The following is a 25,390-nucleotide window of genomic DNA, read 5'->3' as shown; positions in this document are numbered from 1 at the left end:
ACACTTGAAAGTATTTTAATTCCCATCACAGGTTGCATTTAATGGGAACTGTTCTTCAGGAACACACTCAATTTTCTGCTCCAGTCAAAGAAATGGGCAGCCTAAACCTCCTATATTCCGCAGCATTTATGCAAGTGTGATGCACTTTATAGCACCATGAGCAATATTAAAACCAGCTCAAATTTCAGATGACCAAGCATTGCCACATATATTCTGAGTAGTTTCTGTTCTGCGTATCTTGTGAAATCATCACAAATTTCTTGTATTTTCAAAGCACAGACATTTCCTCTTCAAAAAGAAATAACATGCACAGATAATGATAGATGACAGTATCTTCAGAGAACAAAATGTTCTTAAAGCACCAGAAAATGGGGAGGAAAAGCAAAACGAATATCTAATAGCTTTCATAACCATTATACCTTTTATTTACATTTAGAAAGGTAAGTCATGAAACTTAAAACAATAAAACCAAATGCAACTTGTACAGAAATCTTTTAAATTTTTTTTATTATTTATCACACATTAAAAAATGAAACACACTATACAAATGGTTTTTCATAGCAGATTACACATGGGTCCATTCAGACTCGCTTTCCAAGTGCTGCCAACATGTATAAGTGCTGCCTGTGATGGCAGCTGTTTATCATATAGCCAATGTATTGATTTAAATGCAGTAGCATGCAACCCTTAAACGAGAAGGGTCTGATTCCTTTCTGTTCTTAAATTAGGTTAAATGGCATTGGTGTCCATATTTACATACTTGAAATGTATCAATCCTGAGCAGTTCTGATGTAAATCTGAGACTGGCTGATGGAGTCCTGGTCTCAGTCATTAAAAAGGGAGGTCCAAATGGCAGCAGGGTGGCTGCTATGAAGTTCTGTCGCTTTCATTCTTTCCATCACATACCTACTTGCTGAGTGTCACACAGTCAGGTAATTGCTAATAAAAATGCTAAGCCAAGTAACTGTAGGTGTCCTTCTCACCATCTACACGTTCCAAGTACTCCTTCTCAATGAGGATGTCGATGCATTTCTGTGGGAGGAACAGAACACAGCCAAGTGGTGGGACACAGGTGTAAAACACCTCTGTGGAGTTGCTCCAAACTTTGATTTTGACCCTCAAGGGAGTCCCTGCCAAGCAAAGGATGGGAGTGGGCAAAGGACACACCACAGCAGCTCACTCTCCTCCTGACCACATCCAAGCAGAAGGCTTTGCTAGTCCACTAAACTGAATTACACTGGATGCCATTCCAGGGGTGTGACTGGGAGATCATCAGTATGCTGAGCAACTTCATAGTAAGGCAGCAAATAAAGAATTACACCAAGATGCAGAGAATTTATGTAAGGTCATGGAAGACAGCAGCAGCAGTGAGGAGCTGCCTGTGTCACTGCCCAGCACTGGTGCTAGTTCATGCAAATGCTCCCACTGCCTGTCCTTTGCCCCACCTACCCTTGGTTGTGGATGTAACTGCTGGTGAACTCACTTAAACAAACTGATGAAGAAATTAATATACATAAATGATTAATTAATATAATCAATATAATGATGAGTAAATAATTAAATATAATGCTCCCCTTCCCAACGTTTTTACTGTAAAGGAAAGCAAGAAAAGGTTTTATCGAGCCAACCCCAAGACTGACTCCTGTCCCAGAACTGGGAGAACAGGGACAAAAGGTAAGCCTTGGGCTATGGTAAGCTGACACTGATGTGAAAAGATGCAATCCAGCTACTATTTTACCACCAATGCGAAGCATGGACACTACCCTAAGAGAAATGCAGTATTTATGGTTAAAATGTTTCCTACTTGCAACTCAAAAAATCTGTCCTTGCCCATCCCATCTCCTTAGCTTTCCTTTTTAATTCAGAAGCACGTGTTTTATCTGTGTATACATCCTCACCTCCTGGGATCCAGGTTCAGAGATTAGGGTCTCACATACCTTAATTACAGGAACTCGTGGCTTGAACCTTGAGGACAGCTGTGTTAGCACTTCTCCAAGCAGTTGCTGGTGTTTTAGAACCTTCCTCATTTTCATGATTCTCACAATAGCAGCCTGCACAGCAAAGTTGGGAAGGTGTGTTTAGGAGCAAAGCACTTGTCCCTCTGCATTTAACTCCCCTAGATCATGTCTGCCCATGCAGAAGCACCACCACAACCAACTCAAGCACCAGCTGGGAAAAGCTTGCCCATGTGTGTCAGCCACTCACAGAGACTTCAAGAACTCAAGAGTCTCCATAGCACAGAGCAAAAGTTGTTTTGACACATGAACTTTTAGAACTGTGCTTACAGTCAGTCATAATAATAGCACCAACTGGTAACAAGAGCCACACAGAACTACTTGTGTAGCAAAAAGCCTTCTTAATATATTTAACCTTACTGCGACACTCTCTTAGTGGTAGATCTGTATCTCCTTCCCCTGCCTCTCAAGTGGATTCCAAATGAACTGATATAAAACCACTGTTAATTTCATACTACTTGGGTTTGACTAGTTTTTTATTATTCAGTTTTCACCCACGACAACGTCTGGTGAACGTGTGCATCCGAGGAACCCACTCATCAACATCAACAAATGTGAAGAACACATCCTGTCTGTAGAAATGACTTCCTCCAGTTTCTACTACAGACTCCAATCACCTTTAAGAACATTTTAAACACTTTTTTTAAACTCTTAACGTAGTGCACTGCTATGCCATGTTGTCTTCTAAGAAAACTTAGGAAAACCCTACAGTAAGCTTCATTAAATGATTACAAAGTTGTGGTTCTGAGTTCATGACCGCATTCTGCAATAAAACTCACCTGAATCAGTAGTTTCCTATCTTCCTCTATATTTTTGTGTGTAGTTTCTTGCTCCTGCTTCTGTTCAGTCTTCATTGGCACATTGATGTTTACCCTTAATTTTTTGCTGTAAAGAAAAGCAGAAGTTAATGAAAAATTGACTGTTTAAAACCCAACGAAACACAGAAAAAACTCCAAACAAAACCCAACTCCAAAACAAAAGCCACACCACCATAATTACTTTACAACAACATAGGACTTTGGCTCTTCTGAAAACTTTAGACACTCTTTATTCAAGTTTAGAAAAATTAAAATAAGACCAAAAAATGCCCACAACCAACCAACAAAACAAAATACCTTTCTGGTGGGTGGCTGTGTATTTCACGACTTACTGAATCCATCCTAGTGATCTGTGAGGTCTAACTACTGTACAGGCACACTGTATTCAAAACATTTCTGTGTAGTAAGAAGCTTGGAGTCAGTGAAGAGAACAAAGGAAGTCAATGGAAACAGAATCACCTTTCTGGTTTACAGACTGGATTCTGACCATACTGTGGAGAAATCTGTTTGTTCTGTAGGACTGAGCTCTGCCTTCCTTTCACACACTCCCTGGCACTGATGGCTGTGCTGAGGTGAGCCCACTACCACACGTGGCCACTCTCACGACAAGGTCCTGTGTCACAAGTGGGGAGAAAACCTCAGCATCAGAGCACCAGGGAGCACAGGGCTCTGCTTAACCTCTGAGCTGCACTGGGGAGAGGATGTATGAGTTATTTAGCACAGTGCTCTCCATCATAAATTGGGAACGAGCAGCTGCACAATGCAGCAGCACTGAGCTGTTTCCATCACTGCATTAATGCAACAGACCATGAATTCTCAAACCCTTAATTATTGGTAAAGGGGGATAGAAAGCAGATAAAGGGTGAGGTAAAGGAAAGGTTTTAAAATGTTTCTTTCTCTTGAGATCTTATCTTTGGGAAGTACCGAACTCCTCACTGAATTTATGTGTGTTTGTATGTATGCTCTGGTAAGCATGATAAAAACTACCACAGCGCTGTAAACAGCTTAAAATACACAACTGTTTAATGTAAGTAATAAAACCTACTGGAAATTGTTTTTATTAAGTCTTCAAATCACTGTATACTCTGTGGTTATAAAATGAGCCTGATCTTCTCGTGTTGGCAATAGTGGATGAATATTTATGCCTTTGACCTTTGCTGGTCACTGGACACTACTGTAACCTTATGAAATATCATGGATTTTGCCGAGTGCATGCAAGTAACACACCTTGGCAAAACGGCAGCAATTGAATCAATTATTCAAGAATTAGACAAGAATCAAAGAACAAAAAGAACACAGGAAAATAGGTCAGATTTTGACAGATTTTATGACAAAGTCAAAGAGCTGAAATCATCTCCATCTCCCACCACTCGCCAGCCCTCTTCTCTAACGCTGGTACACACTGGATCTACATTTGTATTGGTACTTGAACCCTGAAGCTTTCATCCCAAGTACATCAGGTTTCACCCAGATTTTCAAAGCAAAGGAGGATGCTACCCATTACATCTAAGTGATATATGCTGCTTACTTTTTGTAACCAAGATACAGTTTTATTAAAGTATCTGGTTTTAACTCCACTTCATCAACATTTGCATTTTCATCTTCCAAAACCTGCAAGAAATGAACAAACAAATAAATAAATAGTCTTTAACATATTTCACTGTACGTTAAGCAGGTCATAAGAAAGCAAGAGTACTTACAAGCAATTTTGATTTCAACAGTATCTGTAGAACTTGTGCCAAGATATCCTACAAAATTACAGAAAATATTATCAGAGCAGATAGACAGCACCTTTGTCTAACTTAAAAACTTGAACAAGAACGCACATATTTAGACTAAGAACTAATGAGTGCACAACACTGCAAAATGAAGGGGTAAAAAAAAGCAGTAAAAACATAGTTCACAGAAATAAAGCAATGTCCTTTTTGGGTGTTATGACATATCCCCCTTGTAGTTGGTCAAATAACATAAAATTCTTAAGAAATACTAATTCCAAACAAGAGATCTTTCCAATAGCTGCTTTAGGAACTATTTTGCAAGCAGATTTATATGCCTAAGAAATCATTTTCCCCAAACCATGCAAATGTATAGACCATGGCAAGCTTAAACTTCAGAAAGCAAGTACTCTCTGTTTTCTGATTAACATATTTTTGTTTTAATGGGGATCCATTCTGGTTGCTGTTGCTGGTTGGTCACCCAGAAGGCTACTGGCAATATCCTGTGCAGCCTGTAAAGCTTCTGTTTTACCACAGTCTGTAATAAAGGGCAACCCCCTAAGATTTCAGGATTTGCTGTAATCCATCAGCAACAGTAACTTTCTAGATATGCATTTCCAGAAGTAAAGATCCTACTGAATAGGAACACCTAACTTTCCTGAAGTCAGAACAGACCTGACTCAAACCTACTACTAAAGGTCAAATAAATGCCAAATTGTGGGCCATAAAGCCTGCTTGGAAAGAAAAGGAAGGGAACCTTTTCCACAGGAGAGAGTTAGCCAATGAACTGCAGATTTACTATGTTCATGTAAAAAAAACCTTGAGATATAAAAGAATGACAGATGCATGGATCAATCATATAGGGAAAATGCTGTTTGAGCTAGAATGTTGTTTTTTAACATTAAAATATATGCATTGAAACACAGAAATCTTCTAACTAGAGCTCAGCAGGAAGCTAGACAATGCACTCCATTCATGAACAGGAATGTACATGCACTAAGATTCATCAGAAGACCAGGCAATTATGATTACAGGAAAGTAAACCAGGAAAGTGAATTGACCAAGAATAGAGCACATCTGTCTCCTTGGGGACAGAAACTGATCCTGGCTCCAAGCAGGTGTAATCCAAATTTCTTATGATAGCAGGAAGAGCTCTGAAGACCAAAACACTTGTTCACAAGAGTGTGCTAAAATGTGCAAAGTCACTACCATTTTTATTTGAGTACTGTCTGTCAGCTGCTGCACGGTGTAGGCATCTTCTGTGTTGTACTGCAGTAAAATCGCCATCTGGAATGTGGATGCCTGACAGATCCAAAAACAGAGAACACAGGGGAGAGGGGGGAAATCAGAAAATGAGAACTTACAAACACTTTCTGAATCTGAATAACCTGAAATCAACCAGTTAAACACACACACTGGAATATTTGGACAACAGAGAATACCCAAGTGGTGCTAATAAAAATAAAAAAAAAAAAAAAAGAAACTAATGTTGCTTTTACAATCAGAACTCCCCCTTCCAGCATTATCTAAACATAAATCCCAGGATTAGGATCATTTGGCATGCTTCAGACACTCCATCAAATCTTCTATTATAGTATCAAAGTATTATCCTTCTACTTGCTAATATAGTTTTGTTTTCCTCTGTCACTCCAACTCTTACCCATTTAATCTTCATTAAACCCAACACAGACTACTGAATTCAACCTCACAACCTTCCCAACTTCAGTAGAATAATAGAAGTAAATTTATACACCAAGCAGCTATCAGTGGCTTATCCATGTCTATCACTACAGGGTTAACATATGTTGATGACAAGGTCAAAGTCTGACATTATCTTGTTTCTTCTCACTGTAGTGAACTCCCCATCCCATCTACTTTTTGAGAGAAAGCAGACAGGAAAATATAAGCAGCATGAGGTCCTAGGCAAAGAGGTGGTATTTGTCTCACAAAATGCATTGCAACACCTCTTGAAACCACAGGCAATGTGTTCTATTTTTAAAGTTGATTTTCTTTTAAACACATATCTTCAGTATCAATACAGTAAATAAAATAAACATACAATAAAGATTCTACTGGCTGCATCCAGTCCTCTGAATACAACCATCACCAAGTGTTTCTATTGGCATGACTCCTCCTTACCTGTAACGTGTATCTGTTTTTGAAACAGTTGGTAACCAATTCCCCTTTGGACAGCTGATACAACCATGTTAATTTTCTTCCACTGTGACGACTGGCATAAAATGCAGTAAATCTCTGGTAACTCCGTTCTAACTGTATTAAAATATCAGTAATAAATAAATAAATAGATATTATTTACCTTCATTTACCCTTACTAGAACACGTTATGGAAGCAACAGAGCATCATCAAATCTGATCACGCTCAACCGCTGTGTTGTCTAAATAACTCAAACAGAAACTCAAAGTATTCAAATTCAGCAGACTGGTTGAAAAATTTCCCTTGGTTATGAGTTTCCCCTTTAGAGTATCATTAGAGTACAAATGTAAACAGGCATTTAAGGTTCATTCTTGCTTTTAGGATACATTAAGCATGCCTAGAAAAGTGATTTGTTTTAACCACCTTCATCCTCCAGGTAACATCATTAAACTTATTTCTCATGTTAAATATTCATGTCTCGTCTTTTCTGGATAAGCACTCAGCAGAAAACAAATGATTTAATATCTAAAGATTTTACTGGGCAAAGCTGAAGCAATGTATACTTAAAGTGTACTTAAATTAAGTATACTCAGAAAAATGCAATATCAAAGATTTGCTTTAGTTGCTGTTGAGTATTTTGAAGAAAGATCCATTAACCAGCGAGTTTTCATGGGAAAGATACAAAAACATGAATTACACACAGTTCCCTCCTACTACCTTACTCAATTATCTAGTTCCAAATATCCTCAGGCCAAATAGGCAAATACCAGAGACACTTACAGTCCTCTGTGATACACAACAGAACAGGAGGAGACACCAGCCTTGTAAAATAAATTTCTCTCATGATCATTCCATGTTCAAATGAACCAAGTTCGAGTGCCTCACCTCAGATGGCAGAGCAAACGTGCAGGACTGCTGGAACGGCCACGATCCAGAACTCAGCACCTGGATGCTGAAATCCACTGAAAGAGAGGTGAAGAGGATGAGCTGCATCATCCCACTTTCTTCTAACCCCCTCTTGAAACACAGTCCCAGTTCTAACACAGAAATACTTCTGGCCTTGTGGTCAAACTAACATGGCAAAAAAACATTAAGTACTATTTTATTTTTGTCAGAGCATAACCAAAGCTATTCATAGGAGATGTCACTGCAGTTGGAGAGCTTTAGATTTATTGTTACAGGCACTCAATCTTCTCTCATATGGAGAAGTTACTACTCTGTTTCTATCCCTACAGTCGGTTTCTCTTTTAACAGAACTGTGAAAATTTTAAGTGTTCATCCTCATTCCACAGTACACAACTGCAAGAACAGACCTTTCACACCTATACTCATAAGGCATTTTAGTCAAGTCAAGTACAAATAATAGAAAACTAAGTAAAATATAAGCCTGACAATACACAACTCTAATTATAATCCAAGAAATAACTATCAATTCTTGACAGAATTTGACTCAACGTGCTTCAATTGAAAAGAAAAGTATAAAAAGGTGATAGGGGCATCTAACAACCTGGAACACAATACACTTTTATCCTTAATACTTTCACATAAGTCAAAGTATTAAACAGTTAAAAATCAAAACTGTTCAAAGAAAAGCATCTCTCCAATCAAACATAAAAAAGGAAGAAAAAAAAAAAAAGACAAGACAGTATTGAACTTAGTTATGTACCTAAATGCGAGCTGCAAAAATCAGGAGGAGGCTACTCACAAATACATAAAGAGCTACTAGAAGACAAAGAACAGACCTAGAAGACTGATTTAAACATCACAGCTATCACAGTCAGAAGAACACTCACCCTAAGTTGTGGCAGTTTGAGTAAGTCAAATACTTCCCTCACACACTTAGTTCTGCAGAAATAAGAGGAAGCCATACTATGCAACAGTAACTTAAGTAAAGGTATCACTTACAGTCTAGTGGTTCTGAATTGGTCAGGTGCTTTTTAAATTGCTCATTCAAATCCTTGCTCACACCAATATCTTGGAACATCCGCTGCAGCTTGGAGGTATACTCAAAACCACACGCTTGCTGTATTTCAAAAGCACAGATATATCAGCAAGACAAATTTTTGACATTGGATAATGAGAAGAACAAAGTGTTGGAACTTATTTTCTTAACAGAAGATGTACAAAGTTCCAGATTTCCCTCACTCAAAATGCTGATCCCACTGGAATATTCCATGGAATATTCTGAAGGAAAACCCAAGACAATTTTATTTAAAAATTAAGCAAAACACAATGAAACAGACTACTCAAAGGGTAGTTGATTGTATTTTGCTTAACTCTGCAAAACTATGGGTTAACAAAATTAAGTAACTCTCCCTTGCACAATTAAGTAACTCAATCCCTTGAATAATTAAATCCATGTCATTCATTTGGTTAAGAATAATTAAGCTTAGCTCCATCAGACAGATATGCCATCGGAACTAGAACTTCCTATGATTAAAAAAAAACAACCCAGAAAAAAAGAAGTAGGTTGTGTATTTTTCTGTGCATAAAATAAACAAATGAAAGAATGTACATCAGTGCTTTCCAAAACAGTGTGAAGACTTGCATGGCAGTAGAACATTGGACAACCATGGAATACTCACTTTTAGTTTGGAGATCATGCTTGCCTCAGCATCATCACTAGCACTGTTTTGATGTACAAGTCTCTTTGCCAGCATTTTAGCATAGAATTTTTGAAACACATCTTTATCCTCAATGTACTTGAAGACAACCATCTGGAAAAGCCAACATAATTTGTAAGGAAAAAACAGTTAAACATTCGTCTGAAAAAAGATGTAGCAGGAGCTTCTTAATTTGCACCTAAACTTTAAAGATTAGGGATTTTGTTTGGCTTTTTTGGGGGAGGGTGGAGGGACTGGTGGTGTGTGTTTGCTTTAAATATGGTTACTATTTTAAAACAAGAACTGTATATTCCACATGTAGAGCATATTATATGTATGTGGATATATAATGATATAAAAAGATGTAGAAATGATGTATTTTATATGTATATACAGATTAAGTAAAAGCATAGCATCAACACAGTCACTTTAAATCTGCTGTAAAGGGGTTTTTAATAAACAAAATATTTTTTATATATTGTATGTATTTATAGACATCTTACCACTTGATTGAGTGTATCTTCCAATTCTGCTTCTTCTGGATTCTTTGAGCTGCAATTAAAGAAGTGCATTTTTAATGAGTCCCAAACAGGCAAAATTAAACCAACATACGGATGCAAATGGAAGCTTCAGAAATAATGGAATGCAAATTTCAGTAGTTCTGGGATCAAAGGCTCTTTAACGAGGAAACAACGTAATGAAGTGAACAGTTCACTGCTCCACCTTGTCAGCAATTCTGAAGTTCCCAAATGTTACAGGTTGAAGTCCTGGACCATGACTTGCTTGGGCCTTGTTGGTAGCCTGGCACTTCTCAGGATTTATGAGCTTAAACATGGAGCTCCCTCTTCCTGCTGCTAAATGCTATCTTTATTTCTTATCTTAGATAGTACTGTGAGAAGAAACCAGCTCACAGAGCTAGGACTTGACTGGGTGAAATCTCAGGCGGCACCTGAGGTTTCCTGTTTTCCTCCATTTCATGCTTGTCCAGCAGGCAAACCCCAAACCTACCCTGCACACAGTCAGTATTTGTAAAGGAGAAAATAAACCCTTTTCTGAATGAAGGAGGGGATAGGAAAGGGAAAAGTGAGCAAGTTCTCCCATTTTTGGGCTGTTTGGTGTGGCTTTTTTCCTCCACCAAAACCACTAGAAATGTTGCCAGGGACAAAACTGACACCAATCCAGTATGAATTGAACTGATACCAACTCAGCATATGAGCTGCTGAATCATTTAAAGCCAAATACCTTGAATTAAAATATGCGGTATGAGTGGTTAGAAAGCAGTTTTTTTCCTCCTCCCAGATGAAAGAAGGTATAGAAAAAACAATAGGAAGAAAGTAACAGCTTTAATGGAAAAAGGGAATGTGCATCTCTTTACAACATACAAAAATTTAAGTGTTTCAGTGTAAAAAAACCCTACCTAAAACCCCTCCTTCAGTTTTACTGAAAAACAAAAACTTGCAATTCCCGTAAGGCAAGAAAGGTTTCCTTATTTCCTCCACTTTTCCTTAAAAAGAAAAGCAAACGACACAACCTGTAGGAATGGGCCTACTGAAATTTTTATATCCAGATTTTGATACAATTAATTTTGTGCAAAATGAAGTTCTGTTTCTGAAGTCACTAGAAAACTTCATAGGCTAAACCTTTTAAAATAAAAGCCAACATGAAATAATAATTTGTCTTTGAGGACATACCTTTTCTTTAGTAAAGAGTCACAGTATCGTGCCAGTAGCTCTGGGGATTTACTGGATGATTGAGCCATTTTCGTCACTGCATTGTTATTTATAAATCGACCACAAGCCTATAAATCCCAAAAGACAGTGAAATTTTGGGAGACAATTTTTTTTTATTTTGCATGGAGATAAAAAAGAAGTCCAGCATCTGCCACTACATGCACTTACTTTGTCTAGTGCAGCCACGAAGCCAGCATCATTGTTGAATGCAGACATGACTAAAGCGTTGTATTTCTTATGGACATCCAACACTGTCTGTACATACATTTTTGGATCCTGCAATGAGGAGAGACTGGATTTTGTAACTTGTTGACATTCTGCTTTCTACTTTCTCCAAAATGGAGCTATTCACTGGCCCAAGTAAATGTGTGTGGGGAAAGTCTGTGAAGTGTTAGAAATATTTTAAAGGTAAACTAGTACCCAGACTGATTCAGGTCCTACATGCTACTGCAAGCTTTCATTTACAGCAACCAGAGTGCAGAGTGTACCACATAACACAAAAGAAAACAAAGTATTTACTCAACCACTGCAAACATTTTCAAGGACTTAAACTTATTTCAAGTCTCACCTGAGAGAGCTGGACAATCATAAAATGGCAGCTGCTATAAAGGAAAATCTCTGTAGTAAGGATCTGACTGGTGTATATCCAGTAGGGACAACTTAGTACAGACATCTCAGTCATGGGCAGTTCTTAAAAATTATCTGCTCAACACCCAGTGGCAGCCAAATGCCAATAAACATCAAGTTTATTGTACTCAGACTGAGCTCTATGTGCAGTTACTGATCTTTGCTTCTCAGTAAAGATGGAGTGGAGTCAAGGAGTAGGGACAGTGATGGGCAAGTAAATCATCAGGCACACAGGACAGCTACTACACAATAGACTAAAAAAGGCTGGAAGTCTTCAATTTGGAGATCAGAAGGTCTCGTTGGCAAGAAGTGATGGAATATGGGCAGGGTTTTATCAGAATACTGAAAAAGATTTCCTGCTGCCACTGAGGACAGACATAGACTACCATGGACCACCAATCTAATGCCATGCTGGAGATAAAGAACTGAGATTATTGACAACTTCTGAGACAAGGAATCCAAGTGGATTTGAAGGACATTCAGAAAAGTACTGATTACAACGACTAAAAGAACAACAAACCAAAGGCACAAAAAGCAGCAAATCTCCTGACCGAAAAGCAATCTTGTTAATACAGTTAATGGAGACTAGAGCACAACTCCTTCCGCAGTAAAAATCTAAAATAGGTGAAATGAATCGAGCTGGCATGACTATTTCTGCACTGACTACAGAGAAACTGAGAACCATTTGTTCAGCTGATTGTGTGTTTAGACACAGTACAGGTAAATGAAGTTGGGAAGAATCAGTGTGACAGAGGACTAACGATGAACAGCAATACAGTAGTGTGAGGGATATTGGAAGAAAAGGCAAGATGGTTCCCAAGGGAAACAGCCAGAGACACTGCTATGAAAATGAAGAACAATTGTGTGGAATAAGGAACAAAAGAGGAAGATGAGGAAACAAGAAAAAGTGACAGAGGCATGAAGAGTTTTGTAAATGGTCGCAGTCAACTAATACATACAAATCTTGGACCTCCCCTCTCCGAAAGATGAAATAATTCCTGGAGAAATGGCTTTCTTTTTTTTTTTTTGGCCTAATTATTCAAGGCCTAAACAGAAAAAAACCTCAAGAGTGACAACCACTAGGGGTATGTGCCAAGTGTAGACCAGATCTGATTTCAAAATTTATGGAGACAACTACAAATGAAACCGAAGATTCCTGAACTTGCTTCATTATTACTTTATGATTCACAGAAGATCAACACTGCTATAAAGCTATGCACTTAAAACTATAGAAGTGAACAACAGACACTACACCCTTCAATACAGATTACTGCTTTAGTATGAAGGGGTCAGGAAAGCAACAAGTTAAAATAAACTTCGTCAAAAATCAAAGTTAATCATAGAATCATAGTGTATCCTGAGTTGGAAGGGACCCACGAGGATCATCAAAGTCCAACCCCTGACCCTGCACAGAACCACTCTAAGGATCACAGTGATGATGCTATTATCAGTGACAATGCCTGAGAGCATTGTCCAAGTGCTTCTTGAATTCCACTTAAAGTAAAATTTACCAGAATCTATATTCTATCCTGATCTTGCTTTGTGCAGTGTTTCATTCTTTTTTTTTCCCCCGGAAAACATCATATTGTCTATATAGAGAAGAAGATCAGCAAAGGATTTAAACAACTTCATCTTGCCAAGATGCAACCCTAATCAATACAAAACTAGGTTTGAAATTACAATTATGGGACAAAAATAAAAAAAACAGCCTTTCCAAAGACCTGATCTCCTCCTTATATTGTGACCTTTCCAACCATTTCAGTTCTTTCTTCTTCTATTTCTCATGGTTTTCTAAACAGAATGAAGACACTATTAAAAACCTGAAATCAACAGAAACTTTCTCTAGAGAGTCCCATCCAAGTCAGAATTCCTTAAGACAATGAAATAAAATACAGTAGACTGGAGATAATGTTTCTTGAAACAGTGGACTTCCAGGTGTACCTGTGTTGTTTAGTTGTTGGGTGTTGTATTTGCACAGCCAGCTTCCCAAGCAGCATGACATGCTGACAGAGAGCACAACCTCAGAAGGAAACTCAGCCTTCCCTCAAAACCAAACCAATCCAAACCAAAAACCCCACAACCTGCCCAACCCAAACGAACAGAGTGATGTAGGTTTTAAGCCTTCTACCAACATCTGAGAACTGCCAAGTCCTTACAAATTAAATTAGTGAGAGAGGAAACAAGCAAATTGGAAGTTTTATCAGGAAACATTCACTATCCTCTAATATAAAAGTGACAGCAACCACACAGAGACTCGTTTTGATGGGATACTTGCATTTAGTGCAGCTTCTCCACATTTCTCAATTGCAGCTAGACCCTGATTATGAATGTGGGTTTCCAAAAGTTTTTTCAGCTCTCCAAGGCCATCCTGGATTCGAGATACAAGGTTATACATCCGACCCAAGTCTGTAAAAGACAAAAAAAAGGAAAGCTAACATCTCTCATCTGTACTGGCTATTACTTCAAATTCTCATTTGCAAGTTGTCAACAGGCGCTAAACATCCACTGTCAACAAAAACACACATGAAACTGCTCCTGTAAAAAGCAAGGAAAAATGACAGTAAAAGATTATACAGTACAGCAAACCTTTGCACTCACCTAGAAAGCTAACACTAGTTAAACAGAAATCATTCTGTTACATTAGGATCTATTTTTTACCTTCACAATGCAACAAATCTCAAGAGTAAAACCCCACCCTTTGAATGGTAGAAAATTTACTACTGATTTTTAGTTTTCACAGGTTTAAAGCAATTATTTAAAAATGGTGTTAAACCTCTCTTATTTAAATAACATTCTGAGGCACTGCCATGAACTTGAGACTGTTATTAATGTTACTGCTGGCTGTGCTACAAGCATTTTATTTTCCTGCTGACCAGACCACTGTCATTTAAATGTTATTCTGAACAGGACAGTACCCAGAGATCTAACATTATTTTTATCCCTTTGCATATTAACCCTTTTACTTTGGGCAGCATCAGTGGTAACAGCTGGAAATTTATGGCAAACTGTTATGTATTGATATGACCTTAGCAGATAAATTGAAACATTATATATCTAATTTCCTTCAATAAAGCACTGCCATTAAAAGACATCTCTTTGAAAAAAAAAAACCAACTTTACGTGACTGGTTACCAGAAGTAATAATTGTATCAGAAAGAAAAAAGAGGTTCTGAAAAGCATTACAATAGAACTAACGAAGGTAAAATAACTTGCATGTTATTTCACATATGTTAAGGCTTCATATTAAAATCTCACCAGTTTTCAGTCAAGACTTTCCAAACCAATTAGCAATTTTGGAAAGTCTAATACCAAAGAGGGGTTTGGTTTCTATTATTTAGTTTCAACAGGATAGATGCTTGGGATTTTCTGAGAGCAAAACTCTTTAAAAAAAACCCCACAAACTTTGAATTGTCCATAAACCAGGTCCACAAAGCTACCAGTCACCTCCTGCAATCTTGCCCTACTGAACAGGCAAGTGAAAAAGTAAACAAGCAGATTATTTACTGTAAACGAAGGAGGATATTTCACCTTGTGGAACCTATCTAGAGGTTGACAGCTGCATCTAACTCTTCTGAAGTGCAAAGACTTCTCTGAAGGGCTTGTGTGCAACTTTTTACCACCAGAGGATTACCAGAATAAACAAAACAGAGCAATCAAAGAGCTGGTACTCTACCTAACTCCAAAATACAACACAGAGAGTTTGATGCCTTTTAATACTGAAGGGATGACATTTCAGTTCAGTTATGTTTCTGTATAACACTCGTCTTTCCTTAAAACTTTGTCAAGCTTAAATTTACAGATTTGAAAATGAAACTTTTTTTTCTCTCTGTGAAAACCACAGACTGCAACCTGATGTTAACTTTTATAAGAACATAAGAATACCATACAGAACTTTAGAAAAAAGGTAGGAAAATAATGCCATGCACAGATACAATAAGCTGCTGCTCTATCTACCCACAAACGAGTGTTCACAAGTTGGTTTACCAGGATGTCTGTGTTAGGTAAAATAAGCAAGAGATGCTACAAAGTCTCATGGAAGATTTGAATGGTAACTCCGTCTACAACATTACAGTCTTCTCCCAATAAACCCAATTGTTTCCTAGAGGTATCATATTGATATATGTAACACATGAGGAATGTGTCCCACAACCTTTATAACCAGTTTATGTATTAGCTGCACAATAGATTAAGAAGTTACAGAACATCAAGAGGAGTGGCCTGTAATATCATATGCTCAAACACAGTTTGCATGGGAGGACCTCAAAACCAGTGTACTTTCAAGAGCAAAGCAATAAATATTTTAATCAAGAGCAATCTTTTATTGTAAGTTTAGGATAGTCTACCAAAGGCTATGTTAGTATATCACAAATTGGAGAATCAATTTATTACAAAGAGTGAAGTATCAGGCTATTATCGAAAACAGATTTTCTAATCTTGAAACTTCATGAATCTTAAAAAGAAAGAGGAAACTGCTACAATTTCCGTAAGTGAAGCCTGATAACAGCAGAGAAAATATTTTGAAAAAAAAAAAAGAGAAAAAAATTCAAGTGTTTAAAGAAAGTCTAGGTAATCTTAGAAATAACCCACATGAAAGTAAACCCAAAGATAAGTAACTAGACAGTGCCCAAGACACAGGATACTAATCTTCTTTTTTACCTGGACAAACTTATGGACTTGTATCACTATGGCAAGTGATTGCACTAAGGGCTCACATAACTCATGAGCTTGATAAAGTAGGAGAAAAAAAGAAAATTCTGTGAAGGCATCCTAAGTCCAGAAATAAAAGCTTTCTTGCTTGTTCTATTGCTATTTCAACTGGCAGAAGTCATTTAATCATTTATAAAGTCATTTCACAAACTAACACCCATTAAAATCTCTTCCAATTACAGAGTAAATATTTACAAATACAAACAACATCTGACTCAAATACTAGTACAGATTATTTACATTTGAATCAGCTAACTTCTGACCTACTAATCACGCTGAATTGCCCTTTTTGATTCTGAAGCATCTCTTACTTATCAACACGACTATTACAGATAGTAATAATTCATAGTTGCTATTTTAAGATTGATATACAATGAGACAGAATCACAGTTACAATTTAAAACTCTCAAACAAGCAATTCCTTCATTAGTAACTTAACCACAGCATCTCTTGCATTCTGCCACTTTCATAAGAGCAGTATTTCAGCTATACAGACTTGAAATACAGATTTAATTAGCTCCCCAACGGGGAAATCACAATCATCATTCATCGTTATCATCTCTATGATCCACAGGAATTAGTTCTGGCTGTTATTTTGTGCTTTCTATTAACTCCTGAAGAAACTCATACAAACCAACACAACTGACAACTCCTAAACTGAAAATCTTCATTTATTTCAGAGGAAGTGTTGAAGAAATCTTTATTCTACATATTGTCTATGACAACATAAACTTGATCCATTAGCAACACTTAATCATTTTCGCAGCTAAAATTAACTTATCAAGTAATATTCTCCACCCTTCCCCTGTGCTCTGTATGCAATATTATGTATTTTATATACTTTATTTTAAAAGCTACTTATTTGCAACTATTCCTCTTTTAACATTTCCTATACATACTTCTGAACACTTTGGATTTTAAAATTCTCAGTGCTGACTCCGGAAGATCCACAGATTAAACTGAAACAGCTGGAGAGAGTACTGGCTTGTTTTTCACCTCCCATCTCTCTCACACAACCTTCAGCTCCTGCTGGAAAGATGGCTCAAGTGTTCTTGAAACTTTTCCAGACACATTAAGCGAAATCAAACTAGGGCTGTTCTGCCTTAATATCTGAGACTGGGGTAGGGTCCTTGTAGCAGTATCATCAGCCATCCTGATTTCATCAAAACCTGCTTGTCCATCAGTGTCCATCAGTTTAGTGACTATCTTCTTTCTTAATCTAATTCCTGAACAAATGACATTTAACTAGCACCAGATTTTACATCATTCACATATCATCAGGGAGGAGGAGCTCTAAGCCTAAAGCCAGTGTTTGAAACTCCTTACCTTCATTTTTGTCAGCATCCAACAAATTCTGAAATTCTGTATGAAATATCTCCAGGTGTTTTTCGATAAGTACTTGCTCACACTTTCGTGCTAACTCATCTTGTGTGCTCTCATGGAGATACACCTGAACTCTGCGCTGCTCCTCCAGAAGGCGAGCTTCAGCCTACAGAAACACAGAGATAAACATGAAACCTGCAGGGGAGGCAGAACAGGAATCCAACAGCAGAGAACAGGTGACTGTACAGTAAATTCTTCTAGAAAACAACAACAAGTAAAGCTGTCTCTAAGTTTGGTGTTATGGGCCAACTACTTAAGCAGTTATTTTTCCAGAAATGATAATATACATTTGAAATTGATGTTTAAGTTGATGAAAACACTATGTGTTATTTAAATGGTGGGGGAGAATCACAGCAAGACTGTTTTCCTGCTGCTTGTGAATAAAGAGTTTACAGATGAAAATACGCTGTCAGAAAAAGAGAAAGCCGCTGACATGAGACGCTGGCAGTTTTAGGATCAGCAAGCTCTCCAGCTACAGAGGTAGTTTTGTTTAAGACAAACATGAATATATTTCATAGCTCCACAAAACTAAAAGGCAGGAAACTACAATTTAACACTATGCCCATGACAAATTTATTTGAATATTCTCATCTACATTCTTACATGGAAAAGCTTCCCAATAAACTACAGTAATTTAAATTACACTAGCATTTAATTTGGCATATGAAATGCTACATACGCATATCTTCCTAGCAAACTAAAATTCTAAATGTCACTCAAGGAATAGAGCTTATGCTGAAATGTAAAACTGAAATTGTTTACATAACAATTACCTCTATTTTGTTTGCAAAAGTGTTAAGGATTCACATTATAAACCATTTGCAACTGCAGCACATTACTAGGAATAAAGGGTGTATATCTTCTTATAAGCCCAAATTATTTAAATTAACAACATCATCAAGAAAATGGAATTAAGTTAATTCATTTTTCTAGTATGCCAGAGTAACAAGTAAGCATGAAAGGTCATATTCCGGACAATAAAAAAGGAACAATTACACTGCAAGTGCACTGCATCATACATAGACAGCTTTAAATCATCTCAGCCACTGTTAGCTTCACTCATTCTGTAATGATTTTGCACTTAGGTTTTGTGAAATGGTCCTGGATTACTGTCTCCTAGAGCCAAACCAGTACTGATCAAAATATAGGAATGAAATCAGCAATTTGAGAAGGGATAGAAGGTCCAGCTCCAAAGTACTTGCCAGTTTCTTACCAGTACAGAGTAACAATCAACTTCCTTACTGACAGCAAACAGCAGCAAATCTTTCTTATGAACACTGGAACTACTTATCCTGTATTTAACCAATTCTGTATTTCTGTAATTCAGGAGATTCTGCTGCTTCTAATGCTGCTTCTTAAAACATCCTTAGACCTACACTTTTAATCTTAACAGTCACTGTGAGCTCTTTTATGAAAAGAAATATTTACTCTAACTTCATGTTTCCTTACACTATTTTTTTTTTGTACTCTTATAACTCCATTTTCCTTTAAAGCCACATGTCAGAAATAAGGGAAAAATAATTAGTACACACAAGAGTATCTTCACTTGTTTCTACTATAAAGATGAAAATGTCAGTGTAAGGCTATATTTCAAGGCATAGTCTTAAGAAATACTGACCTTTTTCCCTACAGCACATCAGGCTATGCCAGCTTTACTCATGAGGTCTGGCCTGAGAAGAAAAATTCACAATCCTTCTAAAAACTCAGTAAGTCTGCCTATATAACTACATGCACAAATCCTAGTTCTAGTTAAGATTTCATTGACTATTCTACAAAACACTACCACAATTCTACTGCAACACGGTAACAGTCATGCTCTTCTGGTGTGCCCTGGGATACTCCAAGGTTTCTTTTTATTTTGCAATGCTATTTATTGCCAGACAGAACTCGAAGTACAGTGCTCCAGTGAGAATGTCAAGGAAGTGTACTAACAGCAGACTACTCTGTTCACAGTTCATGCTTCCATCAGATTACTTGTAAGATCTTACAGCCACTGGTCTGTAAGGAGATGCCAAGAGTGCCCAAATGGCTTGTATAAATCTCTAATACATTAATTTGAGCTGATACATAAGGCTAAACACTTTCCTGCTGAACATTTCCCTTGCTGTCTGCCAACTTTGTATGTGCTTTCACCTTCAGCTTCAAGCAAAGCAAGTTGCTGTTTTGTGGATTTCTGAAGCCTTGAGGATTGTTTGGGGTACTAATCAGTTATTTCTACTTGCCCATAATCTCTAGTTCTTGAAATAGCAATGACCTTCAGACAGCTTCTTACTGTCCAGTACCAAGAAGTCTGGATGAGCCAGTCCTTCAGGTTCTGAATGACTGAAATTTCCCTACTTTCTCTTTATTACATAAGGATGAAAGTTAAAACAAAAACTTGAAAGGGAAGTAGAAAAAAATAATTAATTCAGTAACAGAAAAGTAAACATAGGTTGGGCCTAGTAATTATTGGGAAACTACTAAAGGCACAGTTCCTTTTACTGTGTTATTGCTAGGACTTCCCCTCCCATTATTTTTTTTTTCTTTTGGGGTAATTCATTGACTTTAATGTCAAGAGTTAAGAAAGTATATGCTCTCTGGTAAAAAGCATTACACAAAGAATACTGCAGGGAGGGATGTGTATCTATCTGCATATTGCATACTTGAAAAGCTCTCTCATTTTTTAACTAAACTGAAAGGGAATAAACAAGCAGCAATTCAGAAAGTGACGAAATTTGCTGAGAAAAAAAATATATAAAGCATCACTTGTCCAAGGTGGAAGATGACCTATCTACTACTGGGAATGTAAGACTGACCTAATAACCAGGCTAGAAATAGCCAATGTTTATCCTGCTTGCTCTTAGTTGCCCTGTCTGGGAACCCCAAAACCTGAGACAAGTTAAGAATTTAAATCTGGCCTCTATGATGAGAAGTACAGTGTAGGGGTTCATGACACTAAAATATTCTGAGAGAATTAAAGCTAATTAATGATGTATTTCCTCAGCCGGCTTGCTCAGGAAGGTATTTCAATAAATGTGTCAACACACTGTTCCTTGCAGGGGAATGGTAAACTTGTGGTATTAAAGCAGAATTATTGTTTGGGTGTCTTGAAGTCTAAAAAAATCTGAATTTATTTTAACTTAATCTTCTGTTTTGACTGTTCAGAAAGTTCCATACTTTCACTGTCCTCACTGAAATGCAGTAAGGAGACAAACTTCAGTCCAGATAAACACAGAAGCAAATCACTACAGGGAAAACCAGATATCTGTTTCTGTAAAATAACCATCATTTTAAGAAACTGATAATAAAACCCTAGAATTTATATTCCTTACCTCGAAAAAAAACAGTATCCAGAAAAAAGAAAAATCACAAAGCAGATTAAGTAATTTACCTTCTTCATGTACTCTGTGACTGGGTTCTGTTGCAAGAATTCAGTACTTTCTCGTGTATAAAATCTCTCTGTGTCAGCAAGAAACTGAGATTCAAAGGATTCTTTATAGACAGTTAGTGTAGGCCCTTTTGCAAATGCATCATCTTCATTCAGCCCCAGCTCCACTAAAGGAAAAAAAACAAAACCAAACAAAAGAGACCAAGAAATTACAAAATTGGTTTTTATGAAGTGCTCTCCCGCAAATAAACAAGGACACCCCTTCTAACTTAGATGAAAGCAATCAATTGGGACTGTATCAGCACCATTTTAAAAAAAGTACATTTATTTTGCATTTAAAAAATATCAGTACAAGACATTACTAATGTCAACTACACTTTTAGATACATTTCTAAAATGTAGGATTATAGGATTTGAAAATATTCACTATCTCAAATGCTAGTTCAAATTCTCCTTTCATTTTTCACTCTTAAATGTTCCAGATTATATGCTTTTGTTTTTATTAATGAAACTAGTTAGTAATTTGGATGGTAATGCTCTCAATATTATGCAAAAGGGAAAAAGCAACCCCACTCTGCTATGCAAACTACCATCCTTCCCCACTTCCAGATTTAGCTCCTCAATAACTGATTTGTACATGTTGAATATTCGTCTATCAACTGCACTCTCAAGATTTACAAATATGGTATAATCAACTGTTATTGTATAAAGTATCAGTATAAATGTGAAGCTAAACAATATATAACTGCATTTATGTGACTAAAGAAAGTCTTTACTGGACATCTGAGGAGGTGGGATGTTACTTCTAGGCTCTGATAGGGTACATAAATTTATTTATTTTTAAGAAAGTAACAAAATCTTAAAGAAATCACATTTACCATAGGATTGTACAACTCCACTGATCAGCCTTGTATTGATAGTCTCACCATTTCTTTCCTTTTCAATCAATTTCAACACAGCATTTGTTACCTTAGAAAACAGGGATTAAAAGTTAAGTCAAGCACAGAGAAAGCAGCTGGTACATCAAGCACCATACTTAATTAGGAGTGTATTTCCATATTCAAGAAAGTCAGGCATCTTGAGAATAACTTTTAAGGAGATCTGAGCATATAAAGTTCCTATAGAGAATGACACACCTTTAAGTTATACAACATAATGACAGTCTGATTAGTGGCAAGCTGTATATGGGTATCAAAGTGCTTAGTGTTTTTTTTTTTAATTTCAAAAAAACCCCCACCTTCTAAACCAAACCTCTCTTTGTTTTATACCTGAAATACAAAACACTGTAGCAAGAACTGAACTAACCACCTGTTCTTTGGACAAATGATCTGCTGCAACTACTTCATCATGAAGTACTGGTAAGAAGCGAAATCAACATATACACGTACCTAAGAATTGTGATGGAATGCCTTTGTGCCAATTCACTAATTTTAAACATTTGACTGACCTGAGTCTCCCAGGCATCAGTGTAAATGTAACAACTTACAGTAACATTAGAAGAGACCAAAATCCCAGCCTTTCACTATCTGTTTTCATCCAATCTTGACTCCCAAACCTTAAGGTATGACTGTCATCAGCCTGTACTCCTGCCTAGCTTACTAACCACTGAAATTGCTACTTCAAGTCCCCTTAGCTTTTTTTAAAAAAAATTAAGGGTCCTCTCAGCAGAGAGAAAACAGAACAGTCTTGGTACCAAGGTTCAATCACACACACAAAAGCCTATTCCTTCAAATATTTATCTTTTTTTTTAGTATCACAAAGGAGAAGCAGAAAGTTCCAGGTCTGTGCACAATGCCCCCCACCCCAGACTCCTTCAAGTAGTTACTAACAATATATGAAATCAACCCTATAAAGTAACACTGTAGTTGTAATATATTAATGTATATACCTGCTTATTTAATGGCCTGAATAAGCAGTCTCTCCAGGTCACCAAGGCAAGCTAGAAGTAAAAGAAGGGAGAAGAAAGATGGAATAAAGAAAATATTTACATATACACATACACATGTAGGGTAACTCCTTTTAAGGAAAGCTGATGTAATATGCTAACTAATCAGAACTTCTAAAACTATATTTTGGCACACATTTTATCAAGAAATGAGCAATGAGTTGTTTCACATCGACATTACAACCTGCTTTACCATTAACTTTACTAAGTTGTTCCTTTTTCTACTAGGGGATCCACTGCCAACTCTGGAAACTAACAAAACCCACTTAGAGTTACTTTGAAAACATACAGCTATTTTTGTTGGCAGTTTCCAAGCTGACATAGTCCCTTAGCATCAGGCTACTAAAGAGGAAGGGAACTAAGGATACCAACTGTTTTTCTACCATATGCAAAATTATTTTAGTGAAACAGGAAAATAGCATAGCACTTCCCTAATGCTTCACCAGTAAGGACAGTAATTATCCTTTATTTTAAAAAAGCCCTTTTAGTTATCTGAGATACAGAAGTTCCGTTAAGTTCTTATTTATATTACTTCACATTAAAAAAAATTATCAAGATCACATATTAATCTTTCAGAACGGTACAAAAATAACTTACACTACAAACCAAATGTTGTCTGAATCTTAGCAGATTGGATGCTAAAAAATTTTTAGGAATGTATTGAAGTCATCAGGAAAAAAATACTATTTACGGCTTCATGTGGTGTTTGAAACGCTTGGCTGAATTCTAAGTGGGATGACAAGGCCACACTGAGGCACACAGATAACATTAAGCAGCAAATATTCAGAAACAGACAACCCTCAATAGTCAGAAACAGACAACCCTCAATAGTCTATTACTGGAAGTACCAACACATACAAGGCAGCTTAAACATCTCACAGACTTAAGACCTTGAAATTTTTACAAATATACTGGGGTAGGACTAGGGAAAGGAGGGAGAATACCACTTTGCTCACTTCTTCAAAATTTCTATGAAACTCCTACAAGATTCAAGGAGTGATCTGCAGGATGACTACGCAAACATAGCAGATGGAATGGACAAACCACTCACTTCAAAAAGCTACTTACTGAATAAATTTCATATATTCCTTTACGACCTTCATCGCACTCACGACGAACCCAATGTCGATTGAGGTAGGCACATATCCCATTCAATACTTTGCTTGAAAACCTATAATCTTCCCACTGTTGAGTGTAGAATTTCAGCACACTCTCATCCATCAAATCTTCACCATCCTGAAATTACGAGTTTGCCAGTACTGTTACGCAATTTTAAGGTACAACCAAGACATACCAGGGCATACAAACTACGTAATAAATCCACATCATGCAATGTATTTACAGGTAACATACTTCTAATACATTTAGTTCTACTTTAATAAAGAACAAAGTCAGTATGAGATTTTGAAATTAAAAGGCTGGTAAAAATGCTCAGCACAGATAAAGCTCCAGAAGACATCCACATCCCTCAAGACAACATCCAGCTCTATTAGTAGTTTATTTATTAAACTAAAATAAAGGCTACTGTAAGGCATTTTCAACATTAAAGGCATCTGTTTTTTTCAGCATTCCTAATATGCTGTTTAATTGCTTGCAAAGTCTAGGTGTTCTTGCTCAGGTACAGGACAGCTTAAGATGCCATGTAACATTACTTCTTTAAAACACAGGAATGTTGTTTCAGCCTGAAGAGGAAAAGCAGCTCACAGGTACAAGCTTAGGGACTGATCTCTGTCTGAAGTAAAGCCAACAAAACATTCTAATGGCTATGGAGACAAAAGCACATTTTAAGATCATTCAGTTTACTTTCAGTGGCTGCATACACCTCTAGGCTTGTTGACACAGCTTTTCTTCTCAGCCCAGTTTATGTTAATACAAGTGCAGATTGATCTCATACTCCATCTTACCTTAAGGAGATTTGTCAAGTAGTTCTTCAGAAATTCTTTTAGCCGTTTGTACAATTCCAAGCCAACAAACTGAGCACCTCCAGGTGCCTGGCCCTTTTTCGATTTAGAAGGAGGTACTCCAGCTCCCCGTGCTTGATTAGACTGGTGTACACTGGTACAGTAGTTATAAACATGACTGACAGCAAAGTTAAGGAATACATTTGCCACCACAAGACGTTAAAAAATACAATGAAAAACAATGCTAATTTCAATAAGCTATTATTTATACAATTGTGAGTGACTTAAACATAATGCATTACAAGATGCACCAGCCCACATCAAATCAAACCACAGCTAAGAAAATTAAGAATTTTCAGCAGAATTATCTGCAGCAAAATTATGTCACACTGCAAGTACTGACCGCAACAACACCACCAAGAAA

General features: G+C 37.0%; 1 protein-coding gene across 1 annotated transcript in view; it reads right to left on the bottom strand.

The window, feature by feature from the left end:
* Positions 1-479: 479 nt before the first annotated feature.
* CUL1 (cullin 1) overlaps positions 480-25,390 on the bottom strand; it is a 53,794-nt gene continuing 28,883 nt past the window's right edge. Inside the window, exons 3-22 of the mRNA XM_066191412.1 lie at positions 24,970-25,144; positions 24,134-24,301; positions 23,009-23,059; positions 21,999-22,089; positions 21,124-21,287; positions 17,697-17,859; positions 13,939-14,069; positions 11,205-11,312; positions 10,998-11,104; positions 9,810-9,858; positions 9,289-9,420; positions 8,609-8,726; positions 7,589-7,665; positions 6,688-6,819; positions 5,758-5,850; positions 4,534-4,581; positions 4,362-4,444; positions 2,795-2,900; positions 1,938-2,051; positions 480-1,032 (exon numbers count right to left, since the gene is read on the bottom strand). Coding sequence (XP_066047509.1) covers positions 952-1,032; positions 1,938-2,051; positions 2,795-2,900; positions 4,362-4,444; positions 4,534-4,581; positions 5,758-5,850; positions 6,688-6,819; positions 7,589-7,665; positions 8,609-8,726; positions 9,289-9,420; positions 9,810-9,858; positions 10,998-11,104; positions 11,205-11,312; positions 13,939-14,069; positions 17,697-17,859; positions 21,124-21,287; positions 21,999-22,089; positions 23,009-23,059; positions 24,134-24,301; positions 24,970-25,144 — 2,191 coding nt within the window. The 3' untranslated portion in view covers positions 480-951. The remainder of the gene's footprint in view (positions 1,033-1,937; positions 2,052-2,794; positions 2,901-4,361; positions 4,445-4,533; positions 4,582-5,757; positions 5,851-6,687; positions 6,820-7,588; positions 7,666-8,608; positions 8,727-9,288; positions 9,421-9,809; positions 9,859-10,997; positions 11,105-11,204; positions 11,313-13,938; positions 14,070-17,696; positions 17,860-21,123; positions 21,288-21,998; positions 22,090-23,008; positions 23,060-24,133; positions 24,302-24,969; positions 25,145-25,390) is intronic.

The sequence above is a fragment of the Chamaea fasciata genome, unplaced genomic scaffold (genome assembly GCF_029207755.1).
Source record: "Chamaea fasciata isolate MVZ Bird 193981 ecotype frontalis unplaced genomic scaffold, bChaFas1.0.hap1 SCAF_1, whole genome shotgun sequence".
Taxonomy (NCBI): domain Eukaryota; kingdom Metazoa; phylum Chordata; class Aves; order Passeriformes; family Sylviidae; genus Chamaea; species Chamaea fasciata.
Note: the sequence above shows the minus strand (reverse complement) of the source record. Positions and strands in the feature narration are given on the sequence as shown.